This window comes from Struthio camelus, chromosome 12 (genome assembly GCF_040807025.1).
Source record: "Struthio camelus isolate bStrCam1 chromosome 12, bStrCam1.hap1, whole genome shotgun sequence".
NCBI lineage: Eukaryota > Metazoa > Chordata > Aves > Struthioniformes > Struthionidae > Struthio > Struthio camelus.
Genome location: NC_090953.1, coordinates 24,510,950 through 24,526,284, shown reverse-complemented (window position 1 = coordinate 24,526,284; position 15,335 = coordinate 24,510,950). Strand labels below are relative to the sequence as shown.

General features: G+C 40.7%; 1 protein-coding gene across 17 annotated transcripts in view; it reads left to right on the top strand.

The window, feature by feature from the left end:
- NEO1 (neogenin 1) overlaps positions 1–15,335 on the top strand; it is a 220,724-nt gene that overhangs the window by 78,863 nt on the left and 126,526 nt on the right. For all 17 annotated transcript variants that reach the window (XM_068958976.1, XM_068958979.1, XM_068958974.1 and 14 more), the window contains exons 3-4: positions 9,387–9,662; positions 14,343–14,496. In XM_068958976.1, the coding sequence (XP_068815077.1) occupies positions 9,387–9,662; positions 14,343–14,496 (430 nt within the window). The remainder of the gene's footprint in view (positions 1–9,386; positions 9,663–14,342; positions 14,497–15,335) is intronic.

Genomic DNA, 15,335 nt, shown 5'->3' with positions numbered 1-15,335 from the left:
AACAGCACCAAGTAAGTTGTTGTGTAGTTTGCACCCCTCCCCCGCCCCCCCCCCCCCAAAAAAAACCCCTGACTTTTCGGGGTATTACACTGTGTACTTACTCAGTTTTTCGGTGTCTGAATGGATCAAGCTCATTGCATCTACTGCAGCTTTTCCTTGCAGCCTTGAGAAGTGCTGTTGACGCTGGAGCTTTGCTGTTCTTTGCTCCCTAGTTGCATGTCCTATTTCCGATCTTAGTGGTCCTATTATTTCGCTTATCCCACTATTGGAATTAGTTTTTTTTTTCTTTATTTCTAGGTGGCCCTTATTTGCAGTATTGTCTCAACCTGACCTCCCTGTGCACCAAGGGGTCCCTCTGCCCCCCATTAGCTTTTTTGTAGTTAATGGTTTGCATCAATGACCTGTGTAGTTTTGAAGATGTTCCTTGAATGACCATTCTTGTTCTCATTTAATTCCTGGAATAGCTCTGAAGTTGCCTGATTTTTTTTCTTCCCCCCTCTCCCCCCCCCTTCTTTTGTAGAATGTAGCAGCGATAAATTTATTTTTAATATAAAATTCCCCATGCTGGCAGCCAACTTTTTTTCCAGGTCAAAAGGATTTAATCTTCTCCTAGTTTCTTTACTGTCCTCATCTCTGATATTGAAGTTAGCAGACATCATCCATACATGCCTTCTCAGAGCCAGTCTTGCTCTCTGATAAAATCCCTCTACCACCACCGCTGAAGCTGCGGCCGGGCAGGCTGCGAGCCCGGGTCGGCACAGCAGGCGTCCCATGTCGCAGAGCTTAGCAAATCTGTACGTTCGACTGTTGCAATTCTTTTTCAGACAATAACCAGTGCCTCATTTGATACAATATCAGGTCATATCAGCTTTTTTATTTATTTCTTGATCTATTTTAATACTTCATATTATCCCTAGGACTTCTGTCAGAGGTAGCACTTGGCAAAGTAGCCTCAAAGTTTTTTTCTAGATGTTTGACCCGTCTCTTACTTAATGTTATCCGGTCAGTCACCAGTCTAGTGGTTTCACCAAGATTATTTTACTGGCTTTTGTATCATTTCTTCGGATTTTCTTGACATGTGGGATCATTGTGTCCTGGCTTGTGTGTTGAGTTGTTCTAGGCTAAGCAATGTTTCTTAAGAAGTCAAGATATATATCCTCCCCCTCGCCCACGACTGCCTGATTTCAAGAGGCCCTCAGCTTTCTGCGTCCTGCTTCAAAATCGGGGCTGATCTGTAGTACCTTGATCAGATATGATCCCATCAGTTTGTGAATTTTTCTGCCCTTGAATCGTGGGAAACTTTCCCAGATAAAAAACTGAGAATATTCTGAGTTGTGTTTACTGGTCAAAATAATCTCTTAAAGGATGTGTATTGTTGCTGTTTTTTTGTTTTTAAATAAATCGTGGTTCTGTGCAACGCTCAGGCCCAAGCGTCGAGAGGGGATAACAGCAACCTCAAGAAATTCATCTAATCCAGCGCTGAGTTCGATCAGTGGCACTATCGGTTCTGCTTTCACCTTCCCTCTTAAGGGTTTGACAGGTATAATTCTATTCCTCCTTGCAGGATATTCTGAAATATTTGAGCGCTGTTGCTGTATCTCTGCATAGCCTTCTGTGTAGTCTGAAGGGACCTCAGGGGAGCTCCGATTCGATCGCCTGCTCAAAACAGGCACTTATGTGGTCACGCCAGGTGATACGTGTAGATGAGTTACTGATACATACAGTGACATCCCTCCCCCTTTCCCTGGCCTCTGCAGTCAGCTCAAGGTTTTGGGATCACTGTGTGCCATGTTAACTGTGCCTCCGAGGCTGTGTTAGCCTAGCTCTGTCATAACTTCGATGCTGTACCGAAGTTGCAGATTGCTGTTTTGTATTCCCCATACTTCTTGCTTTTGTTTAGCCAACCAGGATGTGCAGTAGTTTTTCCTCTGCTCGTTCTACACTTCTTCTAAGAGCAGTCCATCTCCTGACTGTCTCTTGCACAGATTTTGGGTCGGGTTGTGTTATCTTCTGTCTGCTTTGGCTAAGCAAGGAAAAGGCAATTAATGTGGTAGTTGGGTGGTGGTGGTGGTGGTGGTTGTTGTAGGGAGGGCTTCAAAACCTCTGGTCTTACCTTAGTTTAGGCAATGCTGGATTTCTGCTCTCTATGAAGGGATTTTGCAGTTACGAAGTGTATTCTGTTTACTAATGAGATTCAAGAAATATGTCCTATTAGCAAATAGTATTTTCAAGCATGTTTAGTGCCTCTGCCACTTAAACAACTGATGCTGAATAATATTCAAGAAAAGAAGCTGAGATCATTAAATGAGTTGTCCACAGATGGCTGGATTTTGCTTGTGTGTGTGGTGGTCTTAATCAGCTTCTCACTGGAACCCTGCTGTGCTAACAAAGTATGCGATATCTTTAAGATCCACTATTTTACTGGAGCATAATAGATGTTGTAGCTGTTTGAACAACAGAGTATCACTTTTTTACGTTCTTTTATTTAGTTACTTGACTAATATCTTTGTATTTTCTGAGAGGCTGTTTTAATTAATGGAGTTAGGATTTTGTCATAAATTTAAAATTGATTAGGAAAGCAAGAATTGGGGAGAAAATTAAAATGTGTAAATTATCAGCGGTTTGCATAACCATTCTTGTTGCCTTGTGTCTGGAGAGCACGCTGGAACGTGGTAGGGGTGTAAGGTGGCGATGTTTGTCTGTCGTAACCACTGCTAAAGTTGGTTAAACTTGGATGAAATTGCAAAGACTTTGCGTAGGACTGAGACTGGGTGACAAAGAATTTCATGGTTGATAGATGGGAGGTGATAGATTTGAAGAGTATTTCAGCCACTCGCGTGTTTTACTCTTTCCTTACTGAGGCAGAAATAAGGGAAAAATCAGGGAAAACGCTTGCAGAGCGCCTGGAGAGTCCACAGAAGAAGCCTGAAACCGGCTCTGGGAACCAGATAATTGATAAACAGATACTGTGGCTTTTTGGAGCCGTTTAAGGCTTGCACAAAATGTTATGTTAAATTCCCGTCTGTAGAGTAGCAACAGAGGAGACTCAGGCACGTAAGCGCAAAAATGCGCGTGCAGATCTGACAGGTTTGCGAACATACAGTACAGATATGCAAAGTAGAGATAAGCAGTGAAAAAAGTGACTTCCCGTGCAGCCTCGTGCTGCCCTTGAGAGGAGGGGCATATTCTTGTTTCTTATTTTTGTTTTGCAGTCTTGTTTCTGCAAGATATATGTTGACGCCGGGAGGTTAGTAGGATTCGAAAGAGGATTAAACATATATATGGTAATAGCATCCACATTAAACAACCTTGAGCACTTACAGTGTGTGCTGACAGTGTTTTAGAAGCAGAAGGCAAGCGCTCGCTCTGAAGAGCGCTGTCGTATGAGCAAGGTATTTAGCAATAGTTGATTATGGAGTGGTGGTTTTTTCCTTCCAGCCTACTTGAAAATGAATGGCGCTATCCACGGTTGCAAAAAGACTGCGGAGCTAGGTTAGCCTCTGGCTGAGTCTAACGAACTCCTGTTGTCCTGGCAAGTCCAGGAGATGCAATACTGACTCCGCTGGAGTCAGCAGACTCCGGCCAGGATTCTCACCATCTGCCTTTTCCAGGAACGTGGGAGTTACTGCTCTTCTAGGCACACCTTTGCTTTTTCGGAAGTGTAGACAACAGGCCACAAATGCACTGCTTAGACTGGAAACACTGTCTAGGTGGAGTATGTTTGCCTTAAGTAGATTGTCTGTGCGCATTCCTCCCATTGAGCTGGTCTTTTGGTGAGGGGAGGAGAGAGCGAAAAGGGAAGGAGGAAACAGGGACTTTTTTTTCCCTCCGTTTACCTTGTCCAAGCAGCAAATTTCAAGTCTGTGGCGCATCTGATGTCTATTGTATGCTTATGAGCCTTGTGCTATTGCAAATGTGTTCTCTTGCCGGTTTTTAGAGGAATTCCAGGTGGAAAATGATCCTTCCAAAACTGAGTTGATTAACCTGCATTCCTGCTGGGTCAGAAATATTTTCCTTCAGTGTTCTAAAATCGATACGTAATGTATTTGTGCTGCCAAGGAATGATTAATGTGCGTACAAACAGGAAAAAAATAACTTTAGTATTAGAACCCCAAAGTATCATTTATTGTTATGTTCATTTTAACAAAAGATGGAGTAATACCTTCAACTGAATACAACATGTGAGTGAAAAGTGGGTGCTTGCTCATTAGAAATCCAGCCTAGCTTTTAATTACCCTTATGATAGATCATCTTGCTTTGCCATGTTGATGGAAATGATTGGTGAATACAAACCATTATGAGAAAAATCTATCATAAGGACGTTTTTCAAATTTAACTTTGAAAAATAAGTTTTAAATGTGTTTATAATTTAAATGTAACAACTGAGTTAGTTTAAAGGGTAATGCATTTGAAAATGATATGAACAAGCTAAGGAAACACAGGCTTGCAAGACGCTCAGTTGCTGTTTTGAGAAGCAAAAGAGAAGCTCTTTAACTGAAAGAGTCTAGACTAGTAGATGAAAGGGTATATCCTTGTAGTGCATTACTGCAGGAAGTATGCCAGTGCTGTGGGACCTGTTACTGTGTTTATAAACAGATCTCAATTAATAGTAATTAATTTTTGTATATAGATCGTCTTTTGTGGTATGTTATTATTTTCTGATTGTATGTTGGCTAACACAATAGGGTCTTCTTCCATGATGGAGACTTCTAAGCAGTGCAAATTACAAGTAATCATAGATTAAGTGAAAATTACTCTATGGCAATTTTCATTATTATATTGCCAACTCTGTTAGTTTTGGTTAACATGTGACAAAATTATGACCTAGATTAAGAAGTGTAATAAAAACATACAAAATGTGATCATATAAAATTTTACTGACACACTTAAGATAACTGGAAACGTGAACTGTAATTTACTGTGGGTGAGTAATGAAACCTTAATGGGGCACCAGCACGCAACAGGACATGCTCCGTCTTGTTCAGTGAGTGAATAGCATCAGCAAGGAATTTGAAATAAAGAGTAACGTAGCTTTATGTTAGAAACTACAGGGCTTTAGTCCTTCAATGACATTCTCGTTTATGCTGCAACGTGCTGATACAATGAGTATTAGTGGTAGATGAACAGGGTAAACAAAGCTACATCATCTGCGGTGAAAACAGAAGTCATGCTGCCTGGCTGACAAAATGAGGAGGTCCAGAGCTCCCTTCCAGGCTGTTGAAATAATTGACATATTAATTTGCAAGTTCATTAGGAGAAGTTCTTAATGAATTGTGAAATCGAGGCTCGTACCTTCCTCTTGAAGAATAACAGATGTAGAATATATGCCCCGAAAGGGGAAGGGTGGTCATAGACCAATTAGTCTGATCCCAGCACTATATCATTTTAAAGGGGTTTTGAAGACTAGAGTAATTAAGACAGAGGAAAATAGAAGGAATGCTAAACTGTAACATCACTGTTGTCAAAGTGGTTTGTATCCAAGTTTCTGGATGAAGCAGTTGATATGATGGGTGTGCTGTAATTACCCTTTTGACAGACTGTCCATGAGAAATTATTAAAGGTCAAAATGGAAATTTAATTGATAATGTTGAGATTGATAAGAATCTGAGGTAATTATGAAGATATAATAGGTTATGTTCAAAGGGAAATTTCCAGAATGGAAAGATGCCTCAGAGACTAGACTTCAAAAAGGTCATGTTTAACTTAGTCATCAGTTATTTTAGTGTAAGAATTAAGTGTATACCTATGAAATTGGCAAGTGTGCAAATTTGGAAGACCTTGATAATCTTGCTGAGGCCTTGGTGGCCTTTTAGGAAGAATAAAATGATGCTATAGACTGAATAACTGTGAAAATTTTCAGTACAGCATGCGAAGTCATGCCCATGAAGCAACATTCTTGTTACTAAGTTGGGACAGAAGAACTGATGATTTTACAGGAGAAAAAAAACCTCTAGTTATTTTGGCTCATCACAGGATTGACTATAATCTGCCAGTATGAAAAGGGCTAATGTGGTTCTCAAGTGCACTGGGAAGATATTTTCAGTAGATGCTGGGAAGTCTTTTTGCTATATAAACCTGGATGTCTGTGATCGGAACTTAAATTGCAGTAGGCATTTCAATTTATCTGTTGCCACGTTGCCCTTCTGCCAGCGGCGTGTGGTAGGGAGGGTAAGAGACGACGGGTATCCGTTGAAGCAAGAGAGGTTCCGAGTGGATTTAAGGAAAACCTTTCGCGCTCTGCGAGCAGTGGAGCAGCGGAACGGGCTGTGCGGGCTCCAGCCTTGGAGGTTTGCAAGCCCTGAGTGAAGGGGATCTGCTTTGAGCAGGAGGCTGGACTCATTCTCTCCCAGCCTGAGCAATCTGTGATTGCTATTTCTGTAAAGAAAGACTACTGGGATGGTTAGAGGAATGAGGAAAAGAGACTAAAGATCAGAGCTTCATGAACTAAGTGGAAGTAAGGTTTAGAGAACCTGTGATTTTTAGTGTTATGAATACCATGGAGGGAGGGAGTAATGGGTAAATATCAAGGATACAAAATAATTAAGTGTAATACCAAAACAAGGTCAAGATCAAAGCAGTACAAGTTGCTTGTAAATACAGCAGCACCGGAAAGCAGAAGAAAGTTTCTTATTCTCAGAAGAGTAAAGTTACAGAAGGAGCCTCCAGACAGTGTTTGCGGGAGGGAGGAGTGTATGTAACCTGTTTGGAGATTGGACCTTTATAACCCTGTGGAAGGGATAATGTGACAAGGTGGAAGTGATCTAGATGTTAAAAACGTGATGTGTTAGAAGTCATATTGTGTCCAGGTATTCTTGAGAAGGGTTGAAGGGAATGATAGTTTAAGTTGTACCTGCATCGTAGTTGTATTCTGTGCTGCAGACTCTAAAGCAAGGATTGGGAAAATCTTTGGTTTTTCACTCTCCCCCCTCCCCCCCCAAGTTATATATACCTTTTATGTTCATTTGGTTTTGTCTCTTTCCGCAGCATCAGAGCTTAGCCACAGCTAGAGGCCGGGTATGCTGTTGCTTCTAGTTGTGCTAGTGTTTTTGCAGGTGTGTGGTTGTGCATTTCACTCAATCTTGCAATTACACCGATCACCAAATTTGAAATCGGAAGAGATTCTTTTTTCCCCAGGAACATAATCACAGAGGCCTGTAGAGGTTGTATGCCATTCTCTGTACCCAAGGCAAACGCAAAAGCCTTTAAACTTTAGGGCGCTTGACCTACAGATTGAATGTTGGTTATGGCCTTGATCTCCCGTATGGTGGCACGTAACAGTTTGCGGGCTTTGGCCTTTTACTATAAGGTATGGAGATGGTGCTTTGTGGATTTTCTTAATTAAATCTGTTACGTGGTTGGCTTTGATTGCAGATCACTGGACTTGATGCTGGTGGTCTGCTTCAGGCTTATTTTGCTGTGGAAAAAAAGTTTTAAGGAACGCATGCATTAACATGTATACTTAAGTGTGTGCTTATAATGAAGACTTTTACAGTGCAGCTGAAAGCACTTTTCATTCAAGAGAAAAAAAGCCTGAACACGTGTGGCTTCAGATGCTCCTTGCTGCTTTTCCGGGCGTTTCTACAAAATTGGGACAGTGCAGATCACAGTTCCAATGCTTAAAACAATGCTGTGGGATTTTGTTGAAATTAATTAGGGATTTCACCTTTCCCCTTGCTCAGGGAGGTGGGAGAGAGCTGACCTCGACTGTCACAGATTCATTCATGCGTAAGCATGACTGGAAGGCATCACCTGTGGAGAGGGCTTGTGTTTTCTGCTCTGGGGACTTGGCTGTGTGCTGTAGTGTTGAATTAGAGGTTATCAGAGCCTACACATTCCCAGCAGGCTCCATATGCTTGCATAATTATAGCAGGATGGTTTAATTTGTGTCACCCAAAGCCCCACTTTCCATCCTCTCTATTAAGAGCACGCAGTGTATTGATAAGACAGCCTCGCAGAACGCGCTCGAAGCACTGCGCTATTGAGAGGGAAAGATGGTGAGTACTGACGGGCTGTTTCGATGACAATGTTAATTTTAAGAGCAAACATTAAAAAAAAAAAAAAAGCTAATATTAATTGGACACGGATGCGACTGCATTGGAGTCGGGTGCCTTTCCCCAGGTCAGTGCAGCCCAACAGTCCCCTCTGTGCGACTTGTAAAAGGCAGCTGAGCTGATAAGATAGCTAACTGCCCCCAAAAGGGCAGAGCGAGGAGGTTTCTCCTCCCTTTTTCCTCCCCCTGCTTTGTCCTTTTTCCTCCCCCTGCTTTGTCCTTTTTCCTCCCCCTACTTTGTCCTTTTTCCTCACTCTTTACTGTATTTATTGCTTTTAGTTGAGCTGTTTGAAGAACTTTTTTGGGGTAAGCAATGGGGAGCCGTTCAGTGGACGGAGTATTTCTATTGGAAGATCTGATGTCTATTCTGTTATGGGAAGCTGTCATGAAAAACATTTTTATTCAGAAAGTTAACACACCCTTTGTAGAGAGCTGTTACATCAGTGTTGCACCTGTCAATTTTTGGCTTCATGGTGAAGAAACTTAATTCTCAAATGTATTGACATGAGAAATATTTTTATATGAACAAATGCAGTTTTTACCTTATAGCTCAATAGATAAGGCTTTTTGTGCTGGAGATCTCCAAAGGGGTATCTCAATTCCATTGAATTTCAGTGAGATTTGGTCCTTTAACGTCCTCAGGCTCCTTAGCATGGTCTAGTTAAATTATTGTGAAGTTAAACCTTTATTTATAGTTGGTGACAAAGTTGCTGTAGAAAATACTTTCCAACTTTTGAGTGTAAATTCTTAACCTCTGCTATTAGAAATCCCAGTTGATAGAGAAAGCCTCATTGTTAGAAGTCACGCAGATTGTAAAATTCAGAATGGAAGAATTTCTCCAAAATTATCTGCTCGTGGTACAATCCCCAGAATGCATACTAGAGGGCACCTGTGCTCCACTCGGGGTGGAACTGGGTGGCCGTTGCAGACTATGGATCAAACTATATTTGTTCTGATGTATGAGGTGGACGCTTTCTTGACTTTACCGGTTCTGTGGTATATGCTCCTTAAGGACAGAGCCCGCTGGAGCAGTGAGTAGATGTTACTTGCACGTCTTCTCCCATTTTTTGAGGACTCTAAAGACTTCTGTATTTTGTTTTTGATATTCACTTGTTCTTAAAAGTACTAACTGTAAGACAACAGTTGTTTCATAGATGTTTTTATTTACCTTTACACCAGCTTTTTTCCTTATGTTTGTTTATCAAATGTTAAGATTTTAAAAAGATGGAGAGCAACTTTTTTTAGCTAGGTTCTTGAATCTCGGCTTGGGCTTCAAAACTTTGATGTTACCTTCAAAGTCCCTCTGATTGTCTTAAACTTTTCTACTCATTTCCAGGTCTTCCCAGGTTCACCAGTCAGCCAGAATCATCATCTGTCTACAGAGGAAGCAGTGCAATCCTTAACTGTGAAGTCAATGTTGACCTTGCACCATTCGTGAGGTGGGAGCAGGACCGTCAGCCAGTCTTTCTGGATGATCGTGTGTTTAAATTACCAAGTGGAGCTCTAATTATTAGCAATGCTACTGATATGGATGGAGGACTCTATCGTTGCATCATTGAAAGTGGTGGGACCCCCAAATACAGCGAAGAGGCCGAGCTCAAAATTCTTCCAGGTATTAATCAATTTTTTCTTAAAAGTAATTAAAAATTAAAGTTGCTTAGGTGAAAATAAAAAAAGAAAAGATAACGCTTACAAAGGGGAGCAAGTGAGAATCTTCTGTATCACATTTTTGTATGTTTTAAGTTGGACTTTGAAATTTAATATACCTGGTGGACATCTTTTCTTGAAGTAGTTGAAAATGAACATAAACACTCCACTAAAGCATGGTGACCTTGGGAAGACTAGTCTGCACCCTACAGTTGGAAAACAGAAAAATCAAACCAGTCATCAGTGTCTGAGCCCTTTGTAATTTTGAAAATAGATCAGAGACAGGCAAATACTTTTTTTTTTGGCTGTATTTAATGGTTTAGCTCATGAAAAGGCGTTCTTGGAAAGAGTTCTATAAAGGGTCCTTAGAAATACAGTTCTGTTTGTGACTTGTTAGAAAGAGGGAATTGGGAATTGACTCTTCCCCCTCCCCCCCTGCTCCCCAGTATAAGAGTTTGAGGATTAATGTGTATTTCCAAGTTTCTCAGGGTTGAATCTCATGTTTAAAATGCTATTTCTGAAGTTTCCAAAATAAATTGGTTCTTAGAGTCCCTGGCTGTTAGGAACTTAAGCTGAAGTGCTTTTAGTGGTCCCATCTTTTTTGGAAGTTGTGATTCTGTAAAGATTGGACCCTTTTGGGAAGTCTCCAGACCCCAAAACGGGGATGGCCACAAATAACATTGTTTTGAAAGGCTTAGCTAAGCCTCTTGTTTTAGGATATTTAGACTATTTTTTTTTAATGAGAACCAAAGTCCGGTGCTGATGTAAACTGTTTCTACGTTTAGCCCATTCTTTTTTCTAATGACAATATTGCATAGATCTCTATCACCAGATGTTCTAACACAAAGTTATGAAAATTAACCAAAAATATAACAGGAATGTGGAATCACACTTTCCCCACTAGGGAAATATGGGTTGTTTTGTATGGGTTTTCTTAATTACTTCCAGAGCTTTGTGTTGTGCTGTATCTTCTGAATTACTCTTCATGTTGGAATTCTGAGTCAATTTTTACTGCTTGGAGGAAGTGCCAGAGAGAGTTGCTGAATTTCCATCTTCGGAGATTTTCAAGACCAGGCTAAGCAATACCACGGTTGACCTGACCTAGTGTTGGCAGTGGGTGTGCTTCAAGCAGGTGGTTGGATGAGAGATCTTCAGAGGTCCTCGTCACTGAATATTTCTGTTTTTGATGACTACACCAGTGTTTTAACATGCTAAAATGTACTTTAAAATATCCTAAATTACCATTGCAACAGTCTCCACTTTAAAATTGAGGCATTTGCTAGCTTAAGGATATTAGATGTAAAGTAGAAATTTGTTTCATTTAAGTTCTTAGCATTTATCGTTATCCTTTTTTCAAGTAAGGATTAGCTTTTTGAGGAAGAGTACTTCTGGAAAAGATATTTTAGTCTGTTTTGTCTTCATGTTTCCAGAGCCCCTCAAATGAACTGTTAAGACTTTCTGGTTTTGTGGTGATTGAGTATTTTCTAATAAACTTTCATAGTGTGTTGATCTTCTGAATTCTTTTGGGTCCACATAGTTTACTTGTTGTTATGATGTGTTACTAAAGGTGACCTAAACTAACTATATTGGGGGACACAAATAGTGCTATTCCCTTACTTGGCTCTGTATCTGAAAGTGTTGATAGTGAAGTTTTGTGAAATTCTCCCCCAACCCCGCCCCAAGCAGGAAGGGTTTGTTTTTTTTTTTTCCTCAAATGTAAATTCAACTGTTGCACAGAAGGCTTTTCTTAATCTATTACATCGTGAATAATCGCATAATTGATTGTTTGGTTTGAGATGCATTTGAATGAATGATCTGAATTAATCTGCTCTTCATTTGATTTTGTTCCATTTTTAAACCATTACCTAATGCGTGACTGACAGTAATTCCGCTGCTGTGCTTTGAAATCCTTGAAGTACACCCAGCACACTTGCACAGTGCAGATTTGTATCCATTTGGAAAGGGTTCTCCTCCTTTCTGATAGGAAGCTTCTAATGAAGCACCTCCAGTCTGCCTTTCATCTGCCACCAAGCAGGAGAGAGATTTTTGAGCTCTGCTAGTTAATCACAGGTACCTTCAAATACAGGAGTGCAAGGGAAGAAAAGGACTTAATTCTTGAATCCAGTCTTCGCCAAACTAAGAATTGAACTGCTTTCCTATGAGCTTGGAGCACTAAGAAGTTCTGTCTCCAGTGAATCGTATTAACCCCTCCCCGGTGTAGTGATTCCTCGCTGGCAATCTGTTACATCCATTTTTGTTTTACAACTTGGCTTGCTCCGCATGTCACGGCAGGTCACTCACTCTGCATAGATGCTTATTCACACAAGGTCTTATTTCTGGAGCAAGCTGACTAGCTTCCTCTAATAGGGAATGTGGGCAGAGTTGATGCAATAGTTTGTGTGGGCCTGAGATAGGTGGTGTAATCCAGGATCACTTCTAGTTTGTCTCCTTCTGCCTTGGACAGTCCTGAAACACGGCTCCATCAGATCTAGTTCTCTCAGATCTGACCCTCGCAACCTCTTCATGTTTCACCTTAGAGCCCATGGATGCCCTTTGCGTTGTACTATAAACGCAGAGTTGTTATTCTCAGCACTTTGAACTGATGAACAGCAAAACCAACAACTGGAGTCCCTGAGCGTGTCACGTAGGTCCCAGATGAGATAGGGGCCAAACGCTGTGCATGCTAGACATGGTGTGCTTGAGCGAGCAATGGTAGTGTAGATGCAGAGTGGTCTGCCCCCACTTAATCTGGGGGTTTGGCCCTCTACCTTGCATCATCTGCTTAGGCAGTGAAGATGTAGTCCTACTTGACCAGTTGAGTTGGAGTTTGGTATTGCAGTAGTACGTGCAAAATATATGTCCTTTTGTGGTTTAAACACTTGTTTATCTACCTTTGGAGGGGAATAAAAGAAGGATACTTGGCAAGATGATTAATGTGTTAAGCAATAGTTATACAATATAGTACATGTCCGTCATTGTTGAGTGTTGGCTTATTTGCATCATGATATAGTGAAGCTGAATTTTTAGAGATGAAAGGAGTTATGAAGGTTTGGGGGAGTTGCATAAGAACAGACAAAACTTAAGAATATAGCAAAGGCAGAGTTTGAATTGATGACTCCAAATTGTATGTATTAAGCAGGATGGACACTGAGGTCTTCAGACACTGAGAACAGCTAGTTTGTGTTTAGTGATGGGTGAGCCATGGATGATAGGGACTTAAGGTTCTCAAAAATGACTTTTCAGGAAAAGACTGAATGCTTGCCCAAATCTAGGGCTTGCTCATCACTGAACTTTCTCCTCTGTAAAGGAGAGATAAGCATGCATCTGAATATTGATAATGTGGCAATTAGTGCAACAGAAACTTGCTTTTTTTGAATGTTGCTTTTTTGAGTGGTTGGCATAAAGAGAGTTATGACAACTGATATGACAGAAATGCTGTCTCTAGTATCTGAGAACTCATTTGCTTCCGATTATGGTGTAAGGTGCTTGCTGAAGTTATTGCAAAGAGTTCAAACTGGATCTTACTCTGTCCAGGTGTTAACTGGGGCTCCATGATGAATTTGTTTCAATTCTAGACAAAGTTGATTTTTATAACCTTTATCCTAAGGATGTATTTTGAGTCATGGATGTTTTTTAGTAAAGCAGGAGTGAAGCCTTTTGTTCCCAATATTTAATTGCAGTAGTTGGGAGTAGATTGCCGGACGGTCTTTATTGGTGGGTACGTATTCAGTTCTCACAGTCTGGCCCTTTCTCGTACTGAAAGAACGAGTAAGTATGCGCTCGCTTGCACTCATTCTTAAGCGGAAGGGGGAAGAAACAAACTTGTTCCAGCCTAAAGTAAAGCAAAATCCAAACTAGTTCAGAGGATTCACCATTATAAGGATGGAAAACCATTATATCTTTTTGCTTTAGGATAAAGCTTATGTTGCTGCAGCCTACAAACTACCTAGTTATTTCCTTGCTTAGGGCTAGCTCTGCTACAGTGGTTTCATTTTCCAGTGCATAAAACTTTGATATCTGTCTCTATTTCTCTGGCAGCCAGCTGATAAAGTTGGTATGCCGCTGCTCAGAATTTTTTCAAATGCTGGCAAGGCTGATTCCAGTGCTTTCCAAAGTGTATTTTCCCAATTTCAGGTGACCAGAGTAAAATGAAGTAATCTATGCCGACTGTTTTGAATTTGTGTAATGAATCCTAACCCCCTAGCCCTCAGTCCCAGAGCAGAAAGTCATTTTATTTTTTAGGTGTAGGCTCTTGTGAACCAGTATTGTGGTTTGGGTAATAGCCAGGGGTTGGCTGGGTGAAGTTGGACCTATGTCTTTGCTTAGCAGGTATTTTCTGGGTGGTGGTAGTTCCAGCTTCAGGGCTGTGGCTGGTAGTTTAAATTGTTTCCCAGAGAGTTTGAGGAGTCAGAATCCCAGCGGGGTGGGAGGATCAGTTTGCGTGTCTGAAGAAAACGGTAAAGAGCTCTTCACGTGGAAGGGTGGTAGAACCTCCTGTAGAAAACTCTTTATGTAGGTAAGATGATGATTTCAGGCCTGTGAAGATGGAGGGAAAAAAAATCAGGCTTTTTTTTTTTTTAAATTAATATAATGATCTTCTGATTCTGCATTGGTAACCTTCTTGTCATTTACAAAAAATTTGCAGATCCAGAGGTGTCGCGGAACTTGATGTTTCTGAGGCAGCCAACTTCACTTACTAAAGTTACTGGGCAAAGCGCGGTTTTTCCATGTGTTGCGGTAGGATTTCCAACACCATACGTCAGATGGACAAGAAATGAAGAAGAGCTTATCACAGAAGGGTGAGTAATGGCTAATATATTTTTATGTAAGGGTAAGAATCTAGAAACTGAGCTAGAGTTTCCATTTTAGATTCAGTTTCTGCTTGGTTTTAAACCAGTAAAATGGATGCTAGTGTGTTTAAATGCCAGAGGGCTTCTCGACTGAGTGTTATGACAAGTAAGGTAGTTCATGAGAGTCGGAGAACAATTTCATGCTATTTCCTGCAGACACATGAAACCAAGAAATCTTATTTGAAGCAGGAAGGCTTCAAGAATAAATTACTCTGTTAGATTGCCTCTGGAGTAAAAGAAGCAATTAAGGGGATAAGGACGCTGCAGAAAAGCTAAGACTTCTTCATGTTGGCATCTCTCTGTGTAGTTTCCTCACTAGCATGACTCTTTCTGCAGTGAAGATGTCCAGTGTTGAGTATGCATCTAAATGTTCCAGAAGAATTTAAGAGCGTTTCATGCAGAATTTCATCATTTCTTATTAAAATTGAGTATTAAAATGTAAGCAGGATAAAAAAAAATTATTTACAGGCCTTTAGGAATGCATTAAGTGATAATTACTCTATTCAAAAATTCTCATTGGTGTATTCATTCAAGAATGTGGCAGAAAATGGGGGGGAAAAAAAGAACAAAACTTATTGAGGAAAGAAGCTGTGTTTTTGTTCATCTAATGAAAATACATCGACGAACACAAAAATTACAAATGGATACCTGGATGTTCTCAGTGCCCTTCAAAATCGGCGGTGGCAATCATTGTGGAAGCAAGGCAATCGTGAAACAGTGAGGGGTAAAGTTAGGGTCTGGGCTAGAGTATGGCTGCCACCGCAAGCAACTAAAGGAACATGAAAGTC